This window comes from Dunckerocampus dactyliophorus, chromosome 6 (assembly GCF_027744805.1).
Source record: "Dunckerocampus dactyliophorus isolate RoL2022-P2 chromosome 6, RoL_Ddac_1.1, whole genome shotgun sequence".
Taxonomy (NCBI): Eukaryota; Metazoa; Chordata; class Actinopteri; order Syngnathiformes; family Syngnathidae; genus Dunckerocampus; species Dunckerocampus dactyliophorus.
The window spans coordinates 22,728,759-22,755,648 of record NC_072824.1 but is presented as its reverse complement, the minus strand read 5'-3'; the positions used below and the strand labels follow the sequence as shown (position 1 = coordinate 22,755,648).

The following is a 26,890-nucleotide window of genomic DNA, read 5'->3' as shown; positions in this document are numbered from 1 at the left end:
GCTAGCAGGAGCTAAGCTAGCATTTACACCTGCAGTGAAACACTCCTAAAATTTCTTAACACTGGTTGTAGGAAACATTATTAACCTCCCAGTGTATAACCCACGTATGACTTGAACATGCTACGTCCGTTTGAAAGCCAATTCACCAGTTTGCTGGGTAATTTTAACTGCAAAAAAAGCGGTTACGTGACAATGTTCATTGCACATGTGCAATTTGTTCATAAAGTTCTGACGTGAGAAATACACTATGGCACTGTATTTTGACTCATTTATTACCTTGGAAATATTCTTTCACACTTCAAGAAGAACATTTCTATATAAATGTCAATGAAATATGCACCTAATCTAACAATTGGTATTTTATTACATCAAACATAGGGTGGCAATTTTACATGAGCATTCTCTCTCTGCGCATAAAATCGATTAAAAGCAAACAATATAATGTATTATTAAATTGAGCTGTAATTACATGCCATGAGATGAGGTAATAAATAGCGCTCAGGAATATAATATGACTGTATTATTATATGCATACGCAACATCATAAATAACTAATATATATTGACGCTTTTTCTCAGGTTATATTGTTTGTCCTTCGACTGTTGAAATGTTCATGTTGTTCCTGTTGTAAAGCCACTTAGTTTATTAATGGTCCTCCATTTGTCGGCCTGAATTGCTCGTCTCAACACGTGGTGTCTCTCCTAGTTCGCTCTCTCTTGGCCTCAGAGGTATCAAGGATGTGTGGTATCGCCTCTTCATCTGGAAAACACGTGACCAACATGTTTATGCAAGGATCTGAACATGGGACTGGGACTAGATAGTAATGTCAGGGATATAACTGTGATAATGCTGAAAGGCTAAAATTAAAAACTGATCTTTTCACCACTAAAGAGGGTATTCATAAAATTATTTGTCATACCTATCTGCTTGCCAGCTCCCTTTTTAGGCAGGATCTAAAGGAGGTGGCTCGCTCTATTGCTTTATATCCCTGCGAGAGATGTCATTGGCAAGGAAAAGGAAAATGCAGAATGTGAGAAAGAATGTTGCAGCAATGTGAGAGCATATGAAGGTTTTTTGTAGTATTGTGACATGGGTAAGAGTGGCAATTTGGAAAGGGAGATGAAAAATGCAAGCGAAAAGTGGGAAAGAGGAAACAAGACAGAAAAGAAGAGGAATTCTGTTAGTAAGTTAATGTTGACACTGATGACGGTAGACTGTAACAATGTATCACAATACACCACTAGATGGCAGTGTTGCTCTTTAAAAGCAGCTCAAGTGCAGTGACAGGAGGTGGTTTCCATTTCATTTGACATTTCTCACCACTTCGAGTAATTAGGTGGAATTGTTAGGAGCCTTTTTTTCATCCAAGCTGTCAGCATAGATGGCAAAGATCAAACATCCTGAAAAATCCCCACAGCTTTCCCAAACAGTACATAATATAATGTACTTTGTTAAATGTCTGACATATTCAGTGGTTCACTGAGTACTCATATGGTCATTCTGTCATATTTTATGTTTAAAATGATAATTTGAAAAAATACAAATTGTTTTACTTGTGTTCAGTCACAACAGGTGTATAGATTGAAGTCCGCGTCTTCAGAATGTAATTATTTAAACATATTTCCCCACCAGGACTCAAATAGTAGTAGTACTCCATAGGTACGAATGCGAGTGTTAATGGTTGTTTGTCTACATGTGCCCTGCGATTGGCTGGTGACAAGTGCAGACTGTACACTGCCTCTCACCCAAAGTCAGCTGGGATAGGCTCCAGCATACCCCCGTTACGCTAGTGAGGACAAGCGGCATAGAAAATTCACCAAAAATTCACCTCACCGGTTTGCTTTCACAGCACTGTCATTGAGCAAAGCACCAAACCGCCTAATTAATCAAGGCGCTTTATTCTGGCACTCTCCACTTGTGCACGTCCATAGGATAGATTTAATGTATGTTGTTGGACTCATTATGCTGTATGTCACAGAGTACAGTCTTATGTTCTTTCACATTCTTTTCCTCACCCTGGCTCCTCTGTGCAGCCGGTCCTTCATGATGCCAATGAACTCCTTGTAAGACAGCTGGTCATCGTGATCAACATCAAAGATCTTGAAGATAGTGTTGACCAAGTGACGTGTCAGCTTTAGACCTGTGGCCACATACACTGCCCTTGCAAACTCATCTGGCGGGGCACAAAGACAAATATTGTGTGTGTGTGTGTGTGTGTCTGCACACACCAAGAAGGAAGACATCATGTGCTTATAGCTCTAGTTTCTAAAGCTGTGTTCCAACCTTGTCCGATTGAGCGAGCAGCAAAATTGTACATCTGCATGGCAATGGCAAAGTCCTCGAGGTTGTTGAGAAACTGGAAGAAGGATCGGAACTCATCGAACGTGATTCCCTGCAAGACCAATATGCATGCATGAACTACTTGAGGTGCATCAGCTTGGGAATATGAATTTTAAACTACTTCTAACAATATATGTGTAAAAGATGGATATATTTTGCTGTGAATCTAAGACAAATTTGATTGAATTTTGATCAGTTGGAAGAAACAACAATTAAGGCCGTCTTATAAATATCGGCGTACAAATAAATGAAATAAATATTTAGGAATGCCAATTAATAGATACAGTACAAACTAGCAGAGAAACGAGAGGGCATGTGTGAATGTGTGTGTGGTCGAGCGAGGCAGTGGAGCACTGAAGTGCGGCGAGTGACAACAGCCCCAGGCAGAGATGGTGGTGGGAAATTTCAGGTGCTCTTCATGGCTGGGAGGCAGGAGCACTCACGGAGGTAGGAGGAATAAATCAAACAGATGTGTGAGGGAATTGTAGACGTGCTGCTGTAATCTAAAGATCAAATGCTGAACCACAAAAATCACTTGAAATTTGTATTGTAAAAATGTTCAGCTGGGTGAAGATGCCTGCACCATTTGATGATGTTTTACACAAGGTGTACATGGTCCAGTTCACCTGTTCACTGCCGCCTTAGCATTCAGTCTGTTTTGTGACATCAAAACACCCACAAACTCCATACATTTAGTTTCTCTTTTGCTTTTTCTCTTTTATAGTAAACAACTCGTATTACATATTTTATATCTTGTATTTTATTTTTCCCATGAATAAATAAAATTACTATATTACAGTAAATATTTATTATAAACAAATATATAATGACATCTATACTGTATTACAACCCCAACATTCACTGAAGACACTTTCTTTCTTGTCATTTCTCTGGACAATAATCGGTTGTGTTTGGATGGTCAAGTCAATGTTGAAATGTTTAGCATCCCCTTAGCACTTCACAGATGCCACATCTGCTCTGCAGGAGTTGTGTGTCTAATGTGACACATGATGGTATTAATAAAATAAAAAAGGCATCCATGTGCAGCATTCATTTATTCTAGTGCAGGGGTCTCAAACCCACGGGCCGCGACTGGACATCAAAGAGTAGTGTAACTGCAGCCCGCAACATCTGGGCAAGCTCAGTGTTACTTACATACTTACAGGGGCAAGTAAACACCAACACTGAACTAACAGTGGTGTTATCACATGGATGTATGGTGAATTGTATCGTATCGTGAGGTACCCTGAGATTCCGAGCTCTACTCCCAATACTTGATGCGGCCCAGCCTCACCCAGACTCTACCTCCACTGGCCCCCAGTGAAATTGAGTTTGAGACCCCTGTTCTAGTGGATGACCCCCCCAACAACTGTTTAAAGCATCGTGCAAGTTAGGGTGGAGAAGGCTACTGTTTCTGGAAATAAAGTCTATAATGTACCTTTTCATCGGGTATGCTGTGTCTGACGTTTTCCAGGTAAGCACCAATATTCTCCACATTGGTGAAGCGCAAGAGGATCTTGGCAAAGTCTTCTTCACTGATGGTGGTCATCCCTTTAGAGTAGGTCAAAAATTCAATCTCCAGCACTTCAGTCTGGAGATTATCCATGAACCTAATATGAAAGGAGGTGGAGTCATTTGATAATTGTCCTGGATAAGTCAACATTGCTTTTGAGCAGCATAGTTTTTTTGTGCTGGTTATCCTGAATGATACCTGTAAAAGTCATCAAAAGTGAGCTCAGCCTTCCCTTTCTTCCCAAAGAAGTGGACCAGCAGGGTGGTGTCAATGGTTATATTCTCATCTGCACGCTAAGAATCATCAGAAAGAGCAACATAAACGGGGAAAGAGAGAAGATCTGTGAGTGCACAAACATTTTTCTTCAGAAAAGGAACACTGTCTGTTTCTCAATACCAAATAATTGAATCGCTGCAATGCAGAATAATCCAATGCCAGTTTGGGGCTAAATGCATCAGAAGATATTTAGTAAAGCTAAATTCATGGAAGTCAACACCATATGAACATTTCGACTGTCATTGTCATGATGTAAATTTTGAATTGGAACAAAACTTGGTGCAATACATCTTGCAAGTTACATGACATAAATGTATATTGAGAAACAGTTAATTAGAAGAACGAGGACATCATTGATCCAAAATCACAACCATGGAGCCAAGCAAATCATGTCAATGAGTCACTATAAACCAAAAAACTGTTAGCAGCCACCATGACATCAATGCACCAGTCCATGTGGCACTCACGTTCAAGTCAAATTTCAAATGAAGTGATCCAAGGTATCGTTAACCATTCATTTATAAGGTCTGACAGAATGCGCCTGTGAACATTCTTATTCATCCAGGTCATTGTATTCTTAGGGCATTCAATCAATCAGAACTGGACTGTTCAGGTTGTCTTAGAAGACGTTTCGCCTCTCATCCGAGCAGGCTTCATCACTTTGGTTGACCATCATTACATCTGAATGGGATGCTAACAAAGGTGATACAATGCAAACAACCATCGTTGGCAGGCAGAGGCCCCACTCGATTATATCCTAACGATCATCCTTTGACACCAATGAAGAGCCAACCATTTCTGTCTAGACCTGCCTCCTCCTTAAATAGATTAGATCTTGCACCAGACTAGAACTGTCCTGCCTCGTCTGACTGGTGTGTGTCCCACCTAGTCTGTGAGCATGAACTAGACTAGAGCTGTCCTATCTAGTCTGACTGGTGTGTGTCCCACCTAGTCATTGAGCATGAACTGATGAAGCCTGCTCGGATGACAGGCGAAACGTCTTCTAAGACAACAGTCCAGCTGCGATCGATTGAATGCCCTGAGAATCAGACATTATTTTTTTTCCATGATTTTTTGTGAAAAGTTTGACACCTATATCATTTGAGGCCAAAAATCATTACCATTATCACAAAAGCCAAATCCTGTTCTGTGTGTTCTTGAAGACTTTGTGTAAACCTTACCAACTATTACTTCTTATAACAAAAACAAAACAAAAAACAATAGAGCGCAACACAACAATTATAACAATCACTCCATGTAATCTAGACTGGTGACTAATGTTGCTATGGTAGGAAACACACACAAGTCATTAGCAAAGAAAAATAACTTACATTAGCGCACAGAAACAATACATTCCAATCATGCTGGAGGTAGGAGAAGAATTAAAGAGCAAGAAGAGGTAAGAGAAGGCGAGGCAGCTGGAGGACTGACTAAGTCAGATAAAGACACACATGTACGGTGGCTGGTGAACATACACATTCAAGCCACCCCCCATGCATATTGCCAAAAATGCCACACAGTGTCAGACCATAAACAGTAGCAGCAAATGAAACAAAGGCACAGATGCGGACAATGTGAGCAGATTCCACCTTTTACCTTTTTGTTTTATCAATCTATTCACTTACCATCTATTCACATCTCCCATTTGTAACAACGTGTACATTCACTTACTGTGGTTACTTAAGACTTTGTGCTATAGTATTTGTTCTCTTTGCTAAGATGATTAGGGTTTGTGTCAAGTCCTTTTGAAGGGACAAGTGTGAATACTTCAGGATTGGTAGGAGTATTGGATACATAATAAAATAACTCCTCAGAAAAAGGTGATTGGGGTTTGCGCAGTTCCAATAAAAGCAGTTCCAGGCAGAAAAAGGGGACGTAAATAACAATTCTCCCTTGCTGCCATGCCCATCAGTGCCAAACCTTGTCATCTCTGGCCATGCTACTGTATGCAGGCATCATATTGGGTCATCTCATGTTTGCCAAAGATGGAGAATTTATGCCATTCCCATCACCGTTAAATGTTAAATGGGGTTCTACCTCAAGCGTAAAATCCTAAAACCCAAAGCAAGCCAGAAAGAAAAAGTAAAAAAAGGCCATTATGTCCCCCCATCAAGATACAATAATTCCTGTGAAGAGTTAATTACTATGCATTCATTAGAGTAATTCAATGGAACAGCAACATTCACAATGATTTAGAGTGTTCTATCCAGTCACCTGGCAACTCAAGTACATTTTTAACACTGTAGGGAGTAGTTTTGTGAAACTATGTGTGGAAAAAAGTCTTAGAACATGCCATTTAAATCAGGTAAAGAATTAATAAGGTGTAGGCTTTGGTCTCAGTTCCCCTTCATTAATCTTATTTTCTGGACATTTCTATACGTGAAACTTCATGAAACAGTCGTGTTAAAGTATGAGTAAGTTTGGATGAGTTTGGTGTGGAAGAAAGAGTACAGAGCCCTGACCTAAATCCCATCAACCACTTTTGGGATGAAGTGATAATGTGCAAGAACTTTAGAGCTCTAAATTCAAGACCTCACAAATGGATGAATAGACAACCATTCCCACAGTCACTAATATCTTGCAGAATGTCTTCCCTGAACAGTAGAAAGAGGACACTTTTGCCATATTTCCGTCCATTTTCACTTCCTGTAAGACCAATGCCCATTTGCCCCAATACTTTTCTACATGGAGCAGAAAGACTATACAGTAATCCCTTGCTTACTGCGGTTAATTGGTTCCAGACCCGACAGTGATAAGTGAATTTCCGCAAAGTAGGATTGATTATTTTTATATTAAGAGCACAGAAAATCTGTTACAGGTTTTAACATTATTAGAGGCCTCTGGACATTAAATGCCACCCATATAGTCACCTTTACACTCATATTACCCAATATAACAAGACATAATGAGCAAATAAGCCATTTAAGACATAAATAAAACTTGTGCTTATGTGTATTGCAATAAATGTGTTCCGTTGTGTCCGACGTGTGGACAGGAAGTGAAGTTCAAAGTTTAATTTTAGCTGTATTATGGCCGCAACAGTGGCCCATTTTATTATTCTGATTATTATTATTATTATTATTGTGCCTGTTGTGAGTTAATTCAAACCTGCAATAAAAGCCTCTTGTTCTAGCGATCAAGTCTGGCGCTTACATGTTTCACCTACCAGTATACCAGTGTAGATTACTACGTATGACGAGTCTTTCAATGCGTCTTCTAATTTAGCCATTTTTAAGCTGGAAAATGCTTCATTTAGGAACAAAATATGTAAAATGTTGCTTAAATATGCATACTTTTTTAGTACTAGGCCGTATTCAACCACAAAACAGTGTGATTTCGAACCACAATGTGACGAGGGACGACTGTACACGCGTTGGAGGAAATTATCAAAAGCAAGCCAGTTCTAAGTTTGGGATTCACTTTTCAGTCTGGACCTTGTCTTTGGTGAGTGATAGGATTTTTTGGTTTTTGTTAATAACAGACAGACAGACACAATTGCAGACTTCATTTGAGTTCATTAGACCAACAGCAAGCCAACGAGCAATAGAATATTTTGTATTTGGATCCTTGCTGTAGATTGTATTTTTTTTTATTTTACAATTTCTCAGGAGAATTTAGAAGTTACAGCGTTGAGTGTTCCCTGTCACAAAACACACTGAAAGGAGCTGAAGAACAGTGGTGCAACACAGTGCCAAAATGACGAAAACAATGTTATGATTCCTGAAAGTGTGGCAGCACCATGGTGAGCTCATCAGCCACATGACGACATAATGATTACTCTGCCCCATAGGGTAAGAATCTACACATGGTGAGTGTGTGTGTGTATGTGTGTGTTACAGCAGACTTTGATCATAAAGTGAGGGGTAAAAATAGTAATTACTAATGTAAACACTAAACACTATTCCTCACCCTCCCTAATCTACGACTAATACCACCTAGGAGCAGTTCATTGTCAGTCATCCTAACTGTCAGTCAGTAACACATTCTAAGTGCACAGGTTAGCCCACCTTTTCCTTCCCATGACCCGGTCTTCTCTCCAACCTTCTGTCAGTCCTTTTCTTTCCCTCCCCAATCACTTATTTTCCTCTCATACTACATGTTCTCAGTTTACTCTGATTTCCTTTCTCCTTCTAGTACCCGTCAATGCCTCCCCCTCTAGCTGTCAGTCAGAGAGCCTCCTTTGCCAGACAAAGGCAAAGAGCTTGCCTAATCTGTTGAGTAAACACATCTTTCTTTGAATACGATCGGCTTCTTTCTTTTGCCTTAAAAGTGCTTCCCGACCCACTCTTCGACCCACCCACTTTGTACCTCAACATTTGTTCTCTGCTGACCTTTGGCCTCTACTCTAGGCCTCTCTTACCTATTTGTTTTTATCGCTTCCTCTTTTTCACTATTTATCTGATCAACTGCTGTTATCTCAATTGTTTTCTCTCACTTCAATGTATTCCTGTTTCCACCATTGTGTTTGTGTTACCTTTTCATGCATGTTGCAATCTCAAAAATTTTAAAATCAGAGATGTTTTTATTTTTAGCCCATTCATGCTTCCCTTAGCCCTCTGCTTGACGCTGTGTGTGCTCTGTCCATTTGACATGCCGGCAGATGAAAGGCACCTTAGAGTAAATACAAGGTCAGACACCTTATGCTCCACTGTCATTACCTACACCTTAGCTTCCGCTGCCACCACAGCACAAAGCCTGTCATTAGACAGCTAGCAAGCTTACTCTGTGTTAGTTGTTATTAATCATTACCAACACCTCCAAGGTTGTGGATGTTTTGCTATCTTCCTCCCCTGGCAGACCTCACATTTTGGAACACAGAAGAAAGCCACTCACAGTACTGAAAAAGCTACAGTTAATTACATTACATTATATTACATGTTGTTTTATATTACATTACATTACATTCAATACAAAGATAACTCATTACAAATGTTAATCATTTTTTTCCCAAGTCACTAAAGTCCCATATTGTACTACAATATATTTGCTAAAGTTAAAATGCTGAATTGTAGTTCATTTTGTTTCCCATATAAAGTCGAAAAATGTTGTGCTGTCAATAGTATCGTTTGATTCCATTGGTACGCCATTAGCAACTAAACAACACAGACAGAAAGGCATAGAATGATGTCATAAAACACCAACAAAAAAAATCCGATAGTCTTGTCACACTAGCACAATACAAAAACAAGACACAGACACAAGGAGGACAAATTAGTCATATACGGGATGTGACTTAGTCTTATGACATGACAGTATGGAGAATGATTAAAATGTGAGTTTGCCATAAAAAGATGAATTTAGGGGAATAATTAGGGGAATAAGAGAATAAAAGTAGATCAAAGCTTATATACTGTAATGAGTACATAAACTTAAAAGAGGAACACTTAGGAAGTGAAATAAATATGATAAGGGGGCACAAACAAAACAGCACACAAAATGGGATACTGGGAAATATATGGAGGTACAGCATATCTCTAACGATATTAAGGATGGAAATGAATAAAGACTTTTGAGGCACACTTATAGAGGGTTCAACTACAACAAAAATACTTTAAAGTGATTGGGCAACTTGACAAAATATTTTCTTAGCAGTTCAATTTTTTGGTGAAAATAGCCTCATTGTCGATATGCATTTCAGGCCGTACTGTGGCATGCTTGATGAGAACCCAAGACACTCAAGGATGACGATGAACATAAAAAGGCAAAAAGATGAGGGAGGAATGCCAGGACAGAGGACAGTCGGGTCTGTGTACCTCTGCCAGGTCAGAAAAGAGGATTTGGCTGGCACCTCGCCTCAGAACATCCCAGTAACTCCGTGCCACAAACTCTTGACTGTCTTTTTTAAGCACCTGTAGGGGTGGTCAAGCAGGGCCAGTGTCAGTACACGTCCAATGCCACCTCTTCAGGAAGTATATGCTTCTGCTTTCAGTGAGTCTCTCTATCAATGCTTATTGCCGACTGATCAATCCAATTGCAGAATAAAATGTAGTTAATATTGCTGTGGGAATCTGGCCCTTATTAAGCAACCCAACAATTGAACATCATTCATTTGAGTTACGCCTCAAGGAAGTGGGAACAATTTGATAATGCTGAAGACACTGCTTATACAAGTACTACAGGGTCAGGCAAAATGATCTGACACATTTGTAGATTAAATAAAAGGCAAATAAAGTAAAGAAACAAGACAGTGTTTTTATTTTCGAAAAGTACATCTAATGCCATTTTTTTCATATAATGCCATTTTGCTTTTTTTCTTTATAATGCCATTTCTTTTCGTTTCTTTTTCAGTTGCTGCCATGAATTGGACTGGTGAGCATCGTGCTTTCATTGTGGAAACGTTTATCAAAACAAACGAATCTGTAACTGCAACACAATGAGCGTTCCGTTTGCACTTCAATCTTGGTAGACATGATCCCGCACCAGCTCGAAACACCATCTTATTATGGGTTACCAACTTCAGAGCGACTGTATCTGCATGGAGTGTGTGGAGAATAATGGATCCCATTTGACTGATTTAATTTTTAAAACATAATGAAACGGAATGGCATTATATGTACTTTTCCAAAATAAAAACACTTGTTTCTTTACTTTATTTGCCTTTTATTTAACCTACAAATGTGTCAGATCATTTCGCCTGACCCTGTATAAGCAGTATCTGTGATTTTTGTGATGCAAACGTCTTATTCTTTCGAATGCAAATTTATTTGAGAGGCCAAACACTTTACTTAAGTGGCCCCACCAACTAACCAGAACTACGTTCCTCTTCACTGAAATCCGACCAGACCTCGGCTCACGGGACGATGCACTACACTGCTGATGGGGATGTCATACAACTTCATGTCAAACAATCCAAACTATCTCTTTAATGTTACAAAAGTATTTCAAATGGTTACTAGGGCACGCTGTACAGTTTATTGTACAATGACGCAAGTAGTGGCTACGGTCCTGTTATACTATTTTATTGCCATTTTATGTAATTACTGAACTTAATTTATAACTATTTCTCCTTTTACCCTTCAATCAGTTCTCAAACTGTCCAGCAAAAAACAAAAAGAACGCTACGGGGGTATGTTTTCGGATACATACGCTGTTCATGGGGGCAACCTGATATCCATACAGCTGCATACTCTAACACACAGAGAAGAGACATGAGGAAGAGACAGAGGACAACAGCATGCAGCCAGAGAGGAGGGAGGAGAGAAGATAAAAGACATGTTAGTACATGCAAGGAGAGAGGCTGTGGATACACAATGCATGTAGTTTCCAACGCTTCTATGATTATAACTGAACTTCTATGAATATAACACACATCATGCAAAACTACACCATAGTTTTAAACTTGCATCTAAATATGATTTATCTGTACATAAAATACAAAGTTAATTATGTATGCTATTATTATTAATAACTATAAAACATCAATAAAAAAATGCAATATTTCAAATGTGAAGATGTGGGTCAGTAACACATGAAATGTTAAAATAGAAATTTAACAGGCTAATGAAAATAACAAAGCTTAATCCCAGAAGCGTGAAAGAAGACAAACAGTGTATCCAATTAAATCAGTACACAATATGTGTCAGATGTCATTGTCATGGTACAACAGAGATGTCACATCAAAACCCTGTGAGGCAGCATGCACTCAGTCATGGTTACATGACGGATTATTACGCTAATCCGTCCAAAAGCAGCAATTAACTTGTTAGTTAATGGCTAATCATTTTAAATGGATCCACATGTACAGCTTGGCACAGCATTTCAGTAATGTTAAATGCACCACAGCACCGTTATGCTTTCGTCAAAGTATTCAAATGATCAGAGGCTAGTTAGCCTCAATAATACAATGGATTTGGGGTCAACTTTCATTCTGTCATGTCTAGACAGTACTTGATAAATTCCCATTATCACAATGTTAATTATGGACAAGGCAACTGGAAAAATAACCCCGCATATTCACGATTTAGGGCCACTATTACAACAATAATTCTCTGTACAAAACAGATCTCATTCACCCCAAGTTGGTAATAATTCGTAAATACATAATAACAAAACTAAAATGGACAGCGTATATGTACCACTGTGCCATGTTTACGTCATTATGTGTCACTGATAACGTCTTTCATCAAGCGTTGAGATTTCACGCATATTGTTGTTCACACATTGTTCGGCGGTCCTTCAACGCACCACAGTTGTGGTGAAACTTACAGTATATACAGTATAACTTCTACACTGTGCCTCAGATTCCACCTGTTCATCGATCGATCATCTTACGTTAACATTCGTAAGTGGTGAGTACCTATACATTTTTATAAATTAGAACGTCTTTAATAAGTGTGTGGGGCATCTGAATCTAATATTTACAACAGTCTTTCTTATTGCAAATGTTGATCCGAAATCCAAGGAGAACGTCCACGTCAAGCTCGCAGGAGGGTTTGGAGGGGGAGGGAAGCGAACCGTGCGCAAAATGCGGGAATCTACTGTATACCAATAGGTATTGTATAGGTATAGGTATTGTAATACCTATAGCCTCAATCCCAGGTTCCCTATTACCAATGTTCTTACCAGCTGCGCAGACTTCTCAGCATCCCCTTTCCTTCCTTTCTTCTCATTTTTCTTCCGGAAGATCTCCTGAAGCTGAAAGAGGACAAAATTAGCATCACATGCTCCAAGCATAGCTCTTTGTCCAAGTGTAAACTCCCACAGTGACACGCGTATGTCCGACACACAACACAAACACATGCTGCAGATAATTCCCAGACGTCCTGCACTAAAAACCTGTTTTACCATGACACTATATTACTGTATATACACAATATTTGTGATAATAAAGCTATTAGGGTTGGGGGTTAGTTAGGACATACAACATTAAAATAAATAAAAAAATAAGTAAAAAAAAATCACAGCAAATAGTTACACCTCATATGAGTTAGTTTTCTACTTGCAATACATACATATGTACGGGGTATCAGAAATAGCTTTGACAACAGAATTATAATTCTGTGAAGGACAAATGGATTTAAACTCCCTATTAGCGACTTACCACCAAAAACTCCCTCTTGTCCACCATCTGGTTGCCGTCTGCATCAAACATATTGAATGCAATCTTAAAGCCAGCATGGGGCTCTGCAGTAGAGGAGAACACAAATGGTGGGGGTTTACAAGCGTTTGTGTGACAGGCAATTTTAGATCGCCAAACAGAATGCAGTTATAAGAAGACAATGGTCAGTTACAATAAAATATAGTGTATATGAGCATGAGCCTAGAGTTTCATTAATACAGTATACTGTATAAATGCATCTTTAGCTATATTACTAGATAATATTCAAATTACTATTCAGTGATACTTTGAAAGTTGAACACATACAAGGTGCTAGAATTCAGATATGTCCCGAAAGAGTTCAAAGCAACGCCAAAGGTGAAGTCGTGGATGCCTGCATATTGCACAAGACCCAAGTGCACTTTATAAGGAGCCGTTACAGCAAGCGTCAGAGTATTAACTGTAGCTTTCTTAATGACACTTTTCAAAAAGAAGAACCAGCCGCAACCAGAGGCATTAAGAGAACTATTAAGTAGTAATACCGGAACCTGTATTACTACTTCATTGTTTAGCGCACCTTTCTGTGTGGAGTTTGCATGTTCTCATGTTGTGTTTGCGTAGGTTTATTCCTCGTACAGTCCACATACATAGATGTTAGGTGAAGTAGAGATTTTAAATTGACCATAGGGGTGGTTGTCTGTCTTTATGTGACAGGTGACCAGCCCGGAGTGTACCCCGTCTGTCACCCAAAGGATCGAGCTCACTCGCAACCCTGAACATGTTGTGAATGTGTGGCAACAAAATTCCTTAATGTGTGATTTTTTTTGTATGTGAAACATGTCTACACATATTCAGGTATACAGTATCTGTGGCATATTGGAAATGTTTTAAATAGGTATTGGTTAGGCTTGGGTTACTATGGTCTCCCAAAGAAGTACTACAATAAGTAAAAATGCTGAGATAGCAGAATATGCAGAGACTCACTCGTTAAAATGCAGAGCAGGAACAGGTACTCTGTGTATGAGATGATACCTAGCAATGAAACCAAGAGGGAATTAGTTTGAGGATGGCCTCACAGGCATGCAGATGCTCACAGAAACACACAATCCCTCCTTTCAAGCAGATAGCATCTTAAAATGTATCTCCTTGAGGGAGGCTGCCAACACCACTTCCTTCTACACAGCCTTGTGTCCACGTAAAGATCTGTGTGTGTGTGTGTGTGTGTGTGTGTGTGTGTGTTTGGATAAGCAGGTGAAAAATGTTTCACAAGGTGATCTTTTCTTGCCTCAAGCCCATTAGCAATCTTTTTCGCTTTCTGTCTGATTGTCCAGATAGTTCAGGGTGACTCGCCCGAGTGTTACGGGACACTGCTTTCCCATATGTGTGGATGTGCGCGGATGTGTGTGTGTGAGTTGCTGAACATGACACCAGGTAGAAGCGGTACTTTGTATAAAGGAGCTGATTTGGAACTCTCTTCTCTTCTACCCCCCAAGGAGTTTGAACAGCACAGTGATCAAGAGCTTCACTTAAACTACTCAAGGCTCTGTAGTAGGTCTGTCAAAATCAACGTGTTTAACAGAGGTAACTCATTTAATTATGTTTACATTTTTAGCGTAATTAACGCATACGCATCATGACAAGCCACACCTCTCTGTTATGATGGTGGACGACGGCAAGTGAAGGGTCCCCGCAAAGTCTGACACTATTTTTAACTTTGCTCCCACCTGAACACATTAATAGCAGTGCTCAATTCCAACACTAATATATATATATATATATATATATGTACTGTATATATATATATATATATATATATCCAACTCGCAAGCATATCTCTCTGTTAGTAATCGGAACAACACTTCCTCATTCTCTACAGCATTAGCGTGAGGTGCTGCGGAGCTGCATGTTACATCCTGTTTGACTGCACTGAACAAAATAAGAGTCTCAGAAAAGTAGTACAGACAAGCAGTCTTCTATTTTCCAAACAAAAAAGAGCCATGGGTAAATGGCCCGATTTAATTGTGTAGGACAAGGTGTGGTATTTCTTTCTTTTACTATTTTCACTGCACACTTTTAGAAAATGACAATACCTTCCTGATTTCTCATTTTTTTGCATGTTTGTCACACTTAAATGTTTCAGATCATCAAACAAATGTAAATAATAGTCAATGGCAACACAACTGAACAAAAAATGCAGTTTATAAATGAAACTTTTAATTATTAAGGGAGAAAAATGATCCACACCTACATGACCCTGTGTGAAAAAGTGATTGCCCAATCACTTTTTCACACAGGGTCTTGTAGGTGTGGATCACACAAACATAACTTAACTTACATTGAGATCTATCAGTCTGGAAAATGTTATAAAGCCATTTCTAAAGCTTTGGGACTCCAGCGAACCACAGTGAGAGCCATTATCCACAAATGGCGAAAACATGCAACAGTGGTGAACCTTCCCAGGAGTGGCCGGCCATCCAAAATTACCCCAAGAGCGCAACGACGACTCATCCAAAAGGTCACAAAAGACCCCACAACAACATTCAAAGAACTGCAGACCTCACTTGCCTCACTTAAGGTCAGTGTTCATGACTCCATCATAAGAAAGAAACTGGGCAAAAACGACCTGCATGGCAGAATTCCAAGGTGAAAACCACTGCTGGAACCAAAAGAACATTAATGCTCATTTCAATTTTGCCAGAAAACATCTTGATGACCTTTGGGAAAACACTCGTTGTGTGTGTTGTGTGACGAAACTAAAGTTGAACTTTTTGGAAGGTGTGTGTCCCATTACATCTTGCGTAAAAGTAACGCCGCATTTCAGAAAAAGAACATCCTACCAACGGTAAAATATGGTGGTGGTAGTGTGATGGTCTGGGGCCGTTTTGCTGCTTCAGGACCTGGAAGCCTTGCTGTGATAAATGGAACCATGATTTCTGCTGTCTACCAAAAAATCCTGAAGGAGAATGTCCGGCCATCTGTTTGTGACCTCAAGCTGAAACAAACTTGGGTTCTGCAGCAGGATAATGATCCAAAACACACCCGCAAGTCCAAGAAAAACAAAATGAAGACTTTGGAGTGGCCTAGTCAAAGTCCTGACCTGAATCCTATTGAGATGCTGTGGCAAGACCTTAAAAAGGCGGTTCATGCTGGAAAACCCCCCAATGTGTCTGAATTACACCAATTCAACAAAGATGAATGGGCCACAATTCTTCTACTGCGCTGTAAAAGACTCATTGCAAGTTATCGCAAATGCTTGATTGCAGTTGTTGCTGCTAAGGGTGGCCCAACCAGTTATTACGTAGGTTTAGGAGGCAATCACTTTTTCACACAGGGCCATGTAGGTTTGGATTTTTTTCTCCCTTAGTAATAAAAAGTTTAATTTCAAAACTGCATTTTGTGTTCAGTTGTGTTGTCATTGACTAATATTTAAATTTGTATGAGTTGAAACATTTAAGTGTGACAAACATGCAAAAAAAAACAGGAAGAGAGAGGGCAAGCACTTTTTCACACCACTGTATATCGCTCTTTTTTTTCCCCACAATTACACATCTTTCAAGCAGAATTTATACACAGACATTGTATATACACATATACAACCTCAAACTCGATTTATACAAAACAGCAAAACTGAAAGAAGCCGACTTTTACAGTCTGTATGAAAGGGGCAGGAGAGTAAATGCACAACACACACACACACAACATTCCATTTAGCTTTGTTATTGTAAGAAAGCTGCAGCCAATCCAAGGAATTTAGCTGCTCCTGCTCATCATGGAAATGCATGTCCTGACAAATACAATTTACATTGCATACCTTATCAAGACATTACAACTGACATGTTTCATTCCCAAATTAAATAGGGAAACAGCTAAATATCCTTTTTTGCTTTTTTGATCACCTGGTTCTTGCTCTAGAGAATGGGGCTTTGTCTGTCTCATTGGAGATGTATAGTAATAAGAGGGGAGGAGGCGTGATTATATTTAGTCTGTCCAGCAGGTTGTTTGGCTGTCAGGAGGGACAGCATGCAATGATTGGATTAGAAACGCCTACTGTGACACACACAAACACACATATTGGCAGGTAGCCCTGACACAAAGTAAAAATATGACATATTCTCATTGATTCATAGATCATATACTGTACGTATAGACAAAAGAGCAAAATGTAATCCATTAAGATGTTTAGCATATTATTCAAAACCTAAGTTATTCAAGTAACAGTTACCAAATATTTGGGTAATTTTGGGGGTGTGTTTACAGTATGCATACCTCGTTCTCTCAAGTTGCGGAACAATTTGGAAGATCCTCTCCATACAGGGGGTGTGTCTGATAGGATTTTCTCCAGCTCCTGAAATAAAAAATATGAAGATTGTCGTGCATATTGGCGTATTATTTAATTCACTCAGTTCCCATATCATGCGCTCATGCTAAAGATGGAAAACTTAACTTATGGCAACTTAAAACGCATTCATGTTGCACCGCATGCAAGGTGGCAACCAGCTGGGAGGTAGTTGGAAGTAAAACAGTCTTTTTGCTCTGTTTCATACAGAAATGTATTGACCACAACTTATAATGACAACATATACAATATATGAGAACTCAGTTTTGATTGTCAGGGGTATCATGCATTCATTCATTCATTCATTAATTTTCTATATCTCATCGACTCTCCTTAGGGTTTACGAGTGAACTGAAGCTCATCTCAGCTGACTTTGGGCAAGGGTACACCCTGGCCTGGTCACCAGCCAATCACAGGGCACATATAGACAACCAACCATTCATATTCACATTCATACCTATGGACAATTCAGAGTATCCAATTAACATAACATGCATGCTTTTGGGAAGTGGGTAGAAGCCAGAGTCCATGGAAAACCCCATGCATGCATGAGAAGAACATGCAAACACATAGATGGTCCAATGGAGATTCAAACCCTAAATGTCCTGTCAGGGCTATTGGTGGATCTTTATTGTTCATTTAGTAATGTGAGAGGGGAATACATTATGTAAGGATATATTCATTTATGTTGTTAGATTTTTTGACATGAAGTTGTATGACATCCCCATCAGCAGTGTAATAACAATGGACAGGCGAGAGCGCGTTGTGACACAGAGAGGAAATAACACTGAGTGACTGAGAGGTCTGCCTTTTTTGTTAGCAGTGGTTTTGTGATGCAAATGTATTACTCTTTTGAATGCATGTTGTTTTGAAACATTTTTTACTTAAGGAACCCCAGAAACTAACCGGAACTACGGTCCTCCTCACCAAAATCCGACCAGAACTCCGTTCAAGGAACAAAGTGAGGGGTTGCTGATGGGGATGTCATACAACTTCATGTAAAAAAATCTGAACTATCGCTTTAATATGAGGGCTAGGCTCAATTAATCTTTTAACTAATTGTTGAGAATTTGGTAAATTATGCCGAGTAACTGATGAATCACATTTTGAAGCAACAGAGGCAAAGTGGAGCACGCTACTTGGCTACATCTAGCAGAGGTGTTGCAGTATTAACTAGCATGTGGTCTAAAAAAATAATATGACGTCAGCTCTGGGAAGTTCCAGTACATTCATGCAAACCTTTGCTATTGCACATCCTAGCAGCATTATTTCAGCACTGGAATCAAATCAGGAGTTTGTAACAACCAGAAATATTATTCCATTCCTGTAAAATGATACATCAAAAATAAATAAATAAATAAAAATTTGGACAAATGTCAATCCTTACTAAATTTACCTGTTTTCTGAAGTTAATTTGAAAATGCGGCCACTTCATATACTTTATATGGAAGGTAATTAGGATAATCTCCAACAAAATTGTAATTTAAAGAACGTGCCAAGCAGATGTAAAATGCAGCAGATGCTTACAACAAAGTGGAAAGAAGAAAGAAGCTTTTAGAGTGCATCTCCCACCTGTTTGGTCAGGGACCTCCAGGGCCTCTTGTCTGCCAGGGAACCAGACAAAAGAGAAGGGAGAAAGAAGGGAAAGAGGAGAACAGCATTTGGGTGGGCTCTGTCAGATAGTATCTGTATTGGTCTTAATGTGCCCGGTACAGTCACAACACACACACACACAGACAGTCACTGTATATACAACTGTGATCATCACAGGCCTATCTAAAGTGCCCTGTGCTCGTCTTTGTAGTACATGGAATGTCCCAGTAAAAGCACATACTACTTTTGTTCTGTTTTATACAACAAAGTTCATCTTAATTCAACTTCAAAGGGGGCATTAGAGGATGTCGGCTGCTGAGAGGGTATGTGTGGCGGTATCACATGTCAGGAAGCCAGAACAGATGCATGGTTTGGTTTGCACGCAAACATGCCCACTTAAGAACACAATCATACAATTTGTAGCGGGTGAAAAACTCTGTGATGATGCAGGGAGAGTCCAAGCAACTTGCCTGAGTTTGGATATTTACTGGATAAAAAAGTGTAAATGTGAGCTAATGGAATGTAGACAAACTAGTCAGTGTCAGTGTGGGTGTGCGTGTCTGACTAACGTTAACCTTAGACTAAACAAATGCTGGGCCATCTGCTTTGAACTTGGCCACGGCAGATTTGTTTCTAATGGCGGTAATTTGACAGAGATAGCAAAGACATGGCAAAACCCACAATTTTCTAAAGCAGGGGTCACCAACGTTTTTTCTTGCAAGAGCCACTTTTAGAAAATGAAAATGGCCACGAGCTACTCATTTTTGTAGAAATGATTTTCATACCTTATTTCAACCCAAACAGATCAAATATGCTTGTTTTACCAAAACAACAAAATGCTGGTATCCACAACTCACATTTTATGTTTCAGAACACTTTCCTTTCTAGTGTTCTCACATTATTAACTGAAAACCTGAATGAAAAGCAGGCTTGCGGGCACCTCATGTGGTCGTGGGGGGCTACCTGGTACCCGCGGGCACCACGTTGGTGACCCCTGTTCTAAAGTATTAACATGTAATTGTAACTTAGTTAGTCGTTAGTGTTTACATCTGACACAAGCAGAATCCTGACAATCAAGGTAAAGCCCATCAAATTAAGTTACGATTAAAAAATGTTATTACAATTTTTTCAGAAAGGGGTGTACTGAAAGTCATTGTGGAAAACAAATGAAATAATTGGCATTGCATAAGATCAAAACAAAGCAACATATTGCTCTTATAGTGGCGCATTTACTGGTGCATTTTTTCAAATAATGATAAATAAATTGTATGTTTCCTTAGTACTTTACATTACTTTCTAATGTACAGTATATCCAGTACAGGCCCAAGGGTGAGACGTAGCCTATCTCATGTGACTTTGTAGAAGAGGCAGGTTACACTCTAGACTGCTCCCCAGTCAATCACAAACCACATATAGGGGTCATTCTGCCGAAAGGGGTACCAAATACATGATATGGCAAGCAAAAATTGAAGTTGTTATTTTCTAACCAATTTGCATATTAAAATAAATATCACTTGTTCACGGAAAAGCTTGCAAGAAAATATCCCATTTTGGTATATTTCATGGCAGCAGGGCACTGTTTACTGAAATCTGAGATCGTAAAGTGCATCATGGACACTACGCCATATTTCTGATTTTGAATCTGTCACTTTTGTTATTGTCTGAATTTTGACAGAAAAAAAAACTAGAAATAACCCGGAAACACTCTGAAGTTGACATTGTGTGTCAATGCAGATGTCAGCTCATTTGCATATAGTCTTCCTGAGTTAAATTTTAAGTTACTTTGTGTGTGGATTACGCTGTTTACGTTAACAATGCCTAACGTTTGGTAGGAGTTTGGTTAAAAAGTACATGTTTTGGATGCAGCAAAATGCATTCGGTGCACAATATGGTGTTATACTTTGGAAATCACAGCAGCTTCAACGTAGTTCCACCATTTTGTATTATTTCTGTCATCGTCTTTGTGACATACTTTTGAATGTCACAAAATGGCAATGCACAAACGGGCTGAAATTGACATCAGATCGTGTTTTATCGTGTTCAACACGGTTTATTCAATGTGTTTGTGGTATATTTTTATATGGTTATAGCTGCAAATCACTGTAGTCTGCGCCATGCCCCTCAAAGTGACGACACCCTCTGTGGTACCCCTTTTAGGAGAATCAATCACCCATAGACAAACACCCATTCACACTCACATTCACACCAACAGAACATTTTGAGTCTCCATTAATCCTAATATACATGTTTTTGGACTGTGCAGAAGAAGAGAGGTCCAAGCCAATATTTGGACTAAGAACCATCTGGCTGTTAGGCAGACAGGCTAATCACATATGCCACTGTGCTGTCCATTATAAACTTCATAAAATCATTATACAAAAAAAATGTGTCATTGATGCAAAACACGCCTGTTACTTACTAAAGTATGCCGGACATTAAACTAATCATCCTAATAATCATCAACAATGTATACAAAGTGATATTATACATACTCCTTGGCTCGCTCATGGTGACAGACTCAATGAAATTCTGAGGAGTCATGTACACCTGCCCTTCATACTCCACGGAGCTGAACAAACGAAAGCGATGCTCGTGGGACGACATGTGCACATCTCCGTCGTCAAAGTCCATCGGATGTACCTGTAAAATAAAAGTCAGTGTAGTGTTTGTAACTGACAAGGCATTAATTTACTTCCTAAAGGTACATAATACAATTAAAGGACAGCAGATGCGAGCTTTTCGTGGGGGTTGTATTCCGGGATCACCAGCAGATGGCAAAAAACGCGAGTAATTGGTAAGTTTATAAAAATGTCTATTTTTGACATATCGCTCGCCCTCCCTCCAAACCCTCCTGCTCGGTTGACATTGTTGAGCTCCTTTTTTTATTTGCAATAAAAGTGACTGTTGTAATTATTACATTAGATTCATCTCCAGAACCGTCCCCTTCTCTCTTCAATTGCCATTGTTCACTGGTGACACAATCCAGGTTTAAGCTGTAAATATGCCTCACATATCTATTAAACACATTTAAAGTCTCAAATGTATAGGTACTCGCCGCTAATGAATGATCATCTAAGATCATGAATGAACAGATGGAATCAGAGTCACGGTGTAGCCTTTAGAACCCAGGTCTTCCCGATCTACTGACTGTGACTGTGTGGCCAACATGCTAACCATTAGACCACCGTGTGGGCCACTGTTAAGACCGAATTATAAGAATTTACATTTTGCACTATTAGATCTTAAGGAGGTTCTAAGTAGAGCTTCAAAATGCAAAAGAAAGTACTGAGTGAGACAAAAAAAATTTGATTAAGCAACTTATTGCAAACAACCATTAAACTGAAATAGTTATTTGTCAGCTGATAAAAAGTTTAAAACCATAGCTCAAAAAAACATGAAACCCCCTAAAATAGAAATAAAATGGGTTCACAGAGGGCAAGCCAAAAAACGTGGATCGGGACATCCCTATTATGTACTTATAAATTATTACTGAACTATGGTGAATAAGATATGTTTTCTGCAAGAAAAAACTGCAAAAATGTGTCACAAATGTGGAGGGATCCACTGGACAGCGAGACAGACAATAACATAATATTAATATTCCTGCATTTCCATTTTTACACTACAGCAGCCTTAGTCATCACTTGTTTAAGGGCATAGTTGAGCAGCACCTTTTACCTCTCATGTCACAACTTACCTTCTGGGATTTACAAATAAAAAATAGAAAAAAAACACAGTGCAGTGCAACTCCATCATTTGTTTTAAATACATGTTTTTTAATGAAGGAAAGGCAGTCTCAAATACTCACAGCAAACCTCAGCAGCAGTACTGAATATGCCTCCCCATAGCTGGATCTCTATAAAGAGGATATTTTTGTGACAAAACTTCTAAAAATATATGTAGTCAGCCCCTCCAGAACAGTATAATAACACTTACTGCAAGGACACACAAGTTATTTCAGAACACTTTCAATGTGATTAGAATCTCAGAGCAGCCAGCCCATCAACTTGATTAGCTGAGTGGTGGAAGCTGCTACACCACCAACAGATTGTGCTGCATGCAGCTATGTAATTAGCAAAAAGGTTTCCAAATTTAAACCTGCTTGGCCATAGGGCTCAAGCAAGCAAGCTTTCTGCCCAGCTCAGCTAACATGCTCATGAGCATAGCGATCCATTCATAAAGCTTTGATGCTGCCTTCACCGAGGCAGTTTGTGCATTTGTGCATGGAGCCCTGCTTCTTTACAAAGAGAAGAGCAACATGCTTGTTCTTCTGACTATTTTATTACTATTTTAAGTATTGTAAAGGCAGCCCGGTTCATATGCCTGCCTCATATGCCATACTGAAAAGGATGAATATATCAGTGTAAACTCTTTCATTTCATTCTTCTTTGAAATGATATGCATAGAGAGGCATTGTTCCTGTGTATAGCCACAAACAACCCTCTTCCTGCTCTTACCATGCAGCTGATACCCTCAGGTGGTCTCCCTTCAGGCTACCAAATGTTCTCAGTTCACATCTGGCAGCCCCTTAGTCTACCTAGTTTATTTTCTCAGAGCTAATTATCTCATATGTTCCATCATAGCATAAAAAATGTATTGATCCATTTCCGCAAAGGGAGATTTAAAATCAAATGTAGTTATTGAATTGCTTGTTTTACATCAGATTTATCCAAGGCTATTAGTACCATGCCTTATGCACTGCAGCACAGTTATGCTGTCACAGAAAATGACCTGGAGCATTTCTACTGATTTATATTATGAAAGGCAGCGGTTATCATATACTGTATAACAGATGTGATTTCATTACAGTCATTCTATGACTCAGCAAAGCAAATGAGCATGTGTTTTGTTGGTGTCCGTCACAATATACGTCCAACCCACAGATGTAAACCCTAGGGACACACTTTACAGCACCTGAACACAACCCACAAAAGCACAGGGACAACATAGTGTCAAATACAAGCGGTCCTCCGTTTATGATGTTTTGTGTTATGATTCGTAGTTACGATGCACTTTCGTAAATTACTTACAAACTTAGTTTTTTAAGCGGTTAGGTTCGTAAATACAAGACTCGCTCAAGAACTAATTACATGCACACGGCGGAAGAACGCTCTCCCAACCAACCTCCTGCCCTTCATCGTGTCTCCAAACGCAGAGTGCAGAATAGTGTGCCAAAGAAAAGAAAATCAGCCACTTTGGAAGTGAAACCAGACATCGCAAAAAAGATAACAGGGAGAAACACAGATCAGCACTGGTGGTGGTGTTGTCTAAGACTGGTCCGAGCCACTCGACAGCCACGACCACCATCAAGAATAAAGATCGTATCCTTGAACATGTGAAGGGATCTGTGCCTATGAAATCATCAGTGATAACTTGCATGTTTTTTCATGACTGTTTCATTTAGTTTTGTATTTCATCTTTATATGTCCTTTATGTGTTTTAGGACTAAGGTGTCAATTTAGGTAAAATTTAGATATACGTTCCGATTTACACTAAAAATCTACTTTCAATGCGTTGTAGGAACAGAACTTGTTCGTAAACCGCCGACCTCCCGTACTGTTTGGTATGGTTTATTTGTTTCAGACACGCTCAACGATTTACATGAAGGAAACATAATGTGGTTTCATTTGGACAACTCACCATGTCCGAAAAGGAGTAGGAAGAAGCAGTGCTTTTTAAATCCTATTTCCTCTCCACATCTATTACTTGTACTTAATATTGTTGAATTTAGCATAATCTGTTATTATTATTGTATTGTTATTGCTGATGACTAAGCTACATCAAGTCTTTGTGAGTTCAGTCCTTGTAGTTGAGATGATGTCATCTTCAATATTGTACAGAGTTGTATTCGCTTTTATCTAAATATCTCTTTTTAAAGCCCTCCCTATCACAATGCTTTGTTGCAGCTAGCAGCAGCTGCACAGAGCTGTTCCTCATATTGACGTTTCAGCACCAGTCACAGCGGAGAGCGCCTTGCTGCGCGTGCGCGCGTACATCGTCCAGCTGCCAAATAGTGAGCAATCAACACACTTCATATGCCCTCTATTATAACGCACTGATTGCCCTATAACGTATTCTTACATTAACGGGGGGAAATCATTCAATAGTCGAGGGTATGTTTTACAGAGGACGAAAAAACACAAGGCCCTCGTTAGCAAACAATAAGAAACGGCATTACTGACATATAGCAGTTGCTATGTGTCGCCGTGTTACCTTCAACAATATGGTTCAGCTACCTACCTTCTCCTTGGCTTCGACAGCTGGGATAGAGGGTAGCAACCCGTGGGTGCTGGATGCCACCATTCTCTTCCAGCTTCTGCTGTTTGTCACATCCTCGTAGAAGTAAAGTGCCACGGCCCCTCCCGTCGCTAGACACATCCCGAAAGTGAGACACCTCCGCGCCTTTAACCCATTCTGACGACTGGCGAATTTGTTTCTCGACACCGAACACAGATTAAGTTTACTGGCCAGCGATGCCAATCTACGGAAAGAGGCCATCGTTGCTGTTGTGTGCCCTGTCGCTATGCTGCTGTGCTTGGAACTTTGGGGGTAGAAATCTCGCGTGATTCCAAGGCTATCGCGAGATATGCTATACAGCAGGGTTTGCAATACAGCAAACCTAATTTACGAAAACGCTGATATAAAATAAACATACAAACATGTTTTTGTTTTTAAATGACCTACAATTACGATTGCAATGGAATCTGAGACTATACATTGACAGATACAATAATTCAACGACACTGGTTGAGGTCATTATCTGTGAGTGGAAAATCAAGCGTTGCTTGGCAGTATTTCATTTAAAAGTTCATTATATAAATCTAATATTGATGGATAAATACATATAGTGGTGTGAAAAAGTGTTTGCCCCCGCCCAGATTTCTTAGTTTCTGGCATGTTTGTCACCCTAAATGTTTCAGATAATCAAAAAAAAAATTAATTATTAGTCACTGATGACAAAACTGAACACAAAAAGCAGTTTTTAAAACTTTTTATTATTAAAGAGAAGAAAAATCCAAACAACTGCAATCAAGCGTTTGTGTAGACAAACGCTTGATTGCAGTTGTTCCTGTTAAGGGTGGCCCAACCACGTTAAGGGGGCAACCACTTTTTCACACAGGGCCATATAGGTTTGAATTTTTTTCCTCCATCCATCCATTTTCTATGCCACTTTTCCTCACTAGGGTCGCGGGGGTGTGATGGAGACTTTCCCAGGTGACTTCGGCCAACAGGCGGGCTACACCCTGGACCGATTGATTTTTTTTCTCCCTTAATAATAATAAGTTTCACTTAAAACCTGCATTTTGTGTTCAGTTGTGTTGTCACTGACTAATATTTACATTTGTTTGATGATCTGAAACATTTAAGTATGACAAACATGCAAAAAAAAAAAAGAAATCAAGAAGGGGGCAAACACTTTTTCACACCACTGTATATTGATAGAAACTTGGAATACAAGTTCTTTCATTGGAGCTGATATATCAAAAGAATATCAAAGATGAACTCTCCATTTAAGTGGGACCAATATCAACCTGATGGGGCTTTTCTCATGACTTTGAAACTCAGAGAATAAAGGAGAAATTTACCAGAAGAGCTTCTCACCTGCTCACACATGAAACACAAGTGTATCACCCTCAACTATGAACTCCATTTAAACAAAAGTTGACTTTGGGTCAATCACTTTACAGAGAAACATGAATGGTAATTACTTTGATTGCACGCACAATTGCAATTGCACTAAAAGCGTGGTGTTGGATTGAGGGATAGAAATAGATAGTTATGCATAAATATTTCA

The 26,890-nt window shown here is 39.3% G+C and overlaps 1 protein-coding gene across 7 annotated transcripts; it reads right to left on the bottom strand.

Annotated features, from left to right (window-relative positions):
• Positions 1-268: 268 nt before the first annotated feature.
• micu3a (mitochondrial calcium uptake family, member 3a) lies at positions 269-25,657 on the bottom strand. 7 transcript variants are annotated; one of them, XM_054779748.1, is made up of 15 exons: positions 25,336-25,657; positions 21,588-21,735; positions 19,075-19,106; positions 17,433-17,511; positions 14,151-14,198; positions 13,170-13,252; positions 12,692-12,763; positions 11,216-11,257; positions 9,883-9,978; positions 4,052-4,146; positions 3,779-3,950; positions 2,284-2,392; positions 2,016-2,173; positions 920-988; positions 271-759 (listed from the first exon to the last, which is right to left on the bottom strand). In XM_054779748.1, the coding sequence occupies exons 1-14, from the start codon at positions 25,591-25,593 to the stop codon at positions 920-922; spliced, it is 1,461 nt and encodes a 486-aa protein (XP_054635723.1). In that variant the 5' UTR covers positions 25,594-25,657; the 3' UTR covers positions 271-759. The 7 variants fall into 7 exon arrangements, with proteins under 7 accessions (XP_054635729.1, XP_054635722.1, XP_054635727.1 ...); XM_054779754.1 differs by lacking the exons at positions 920-988; positions 25,336-25,657 and adding an exon at positions 22,904-25,278 and having other exon boundaries at positions 269-759; XM_054779747.1 differs by lacking the exon at positions 920-988 and having other exon boundaries at positions 270-759.
• Between the last annotated feature and the right edge of the window lie 1,233 nt (positions 25,658-26,890).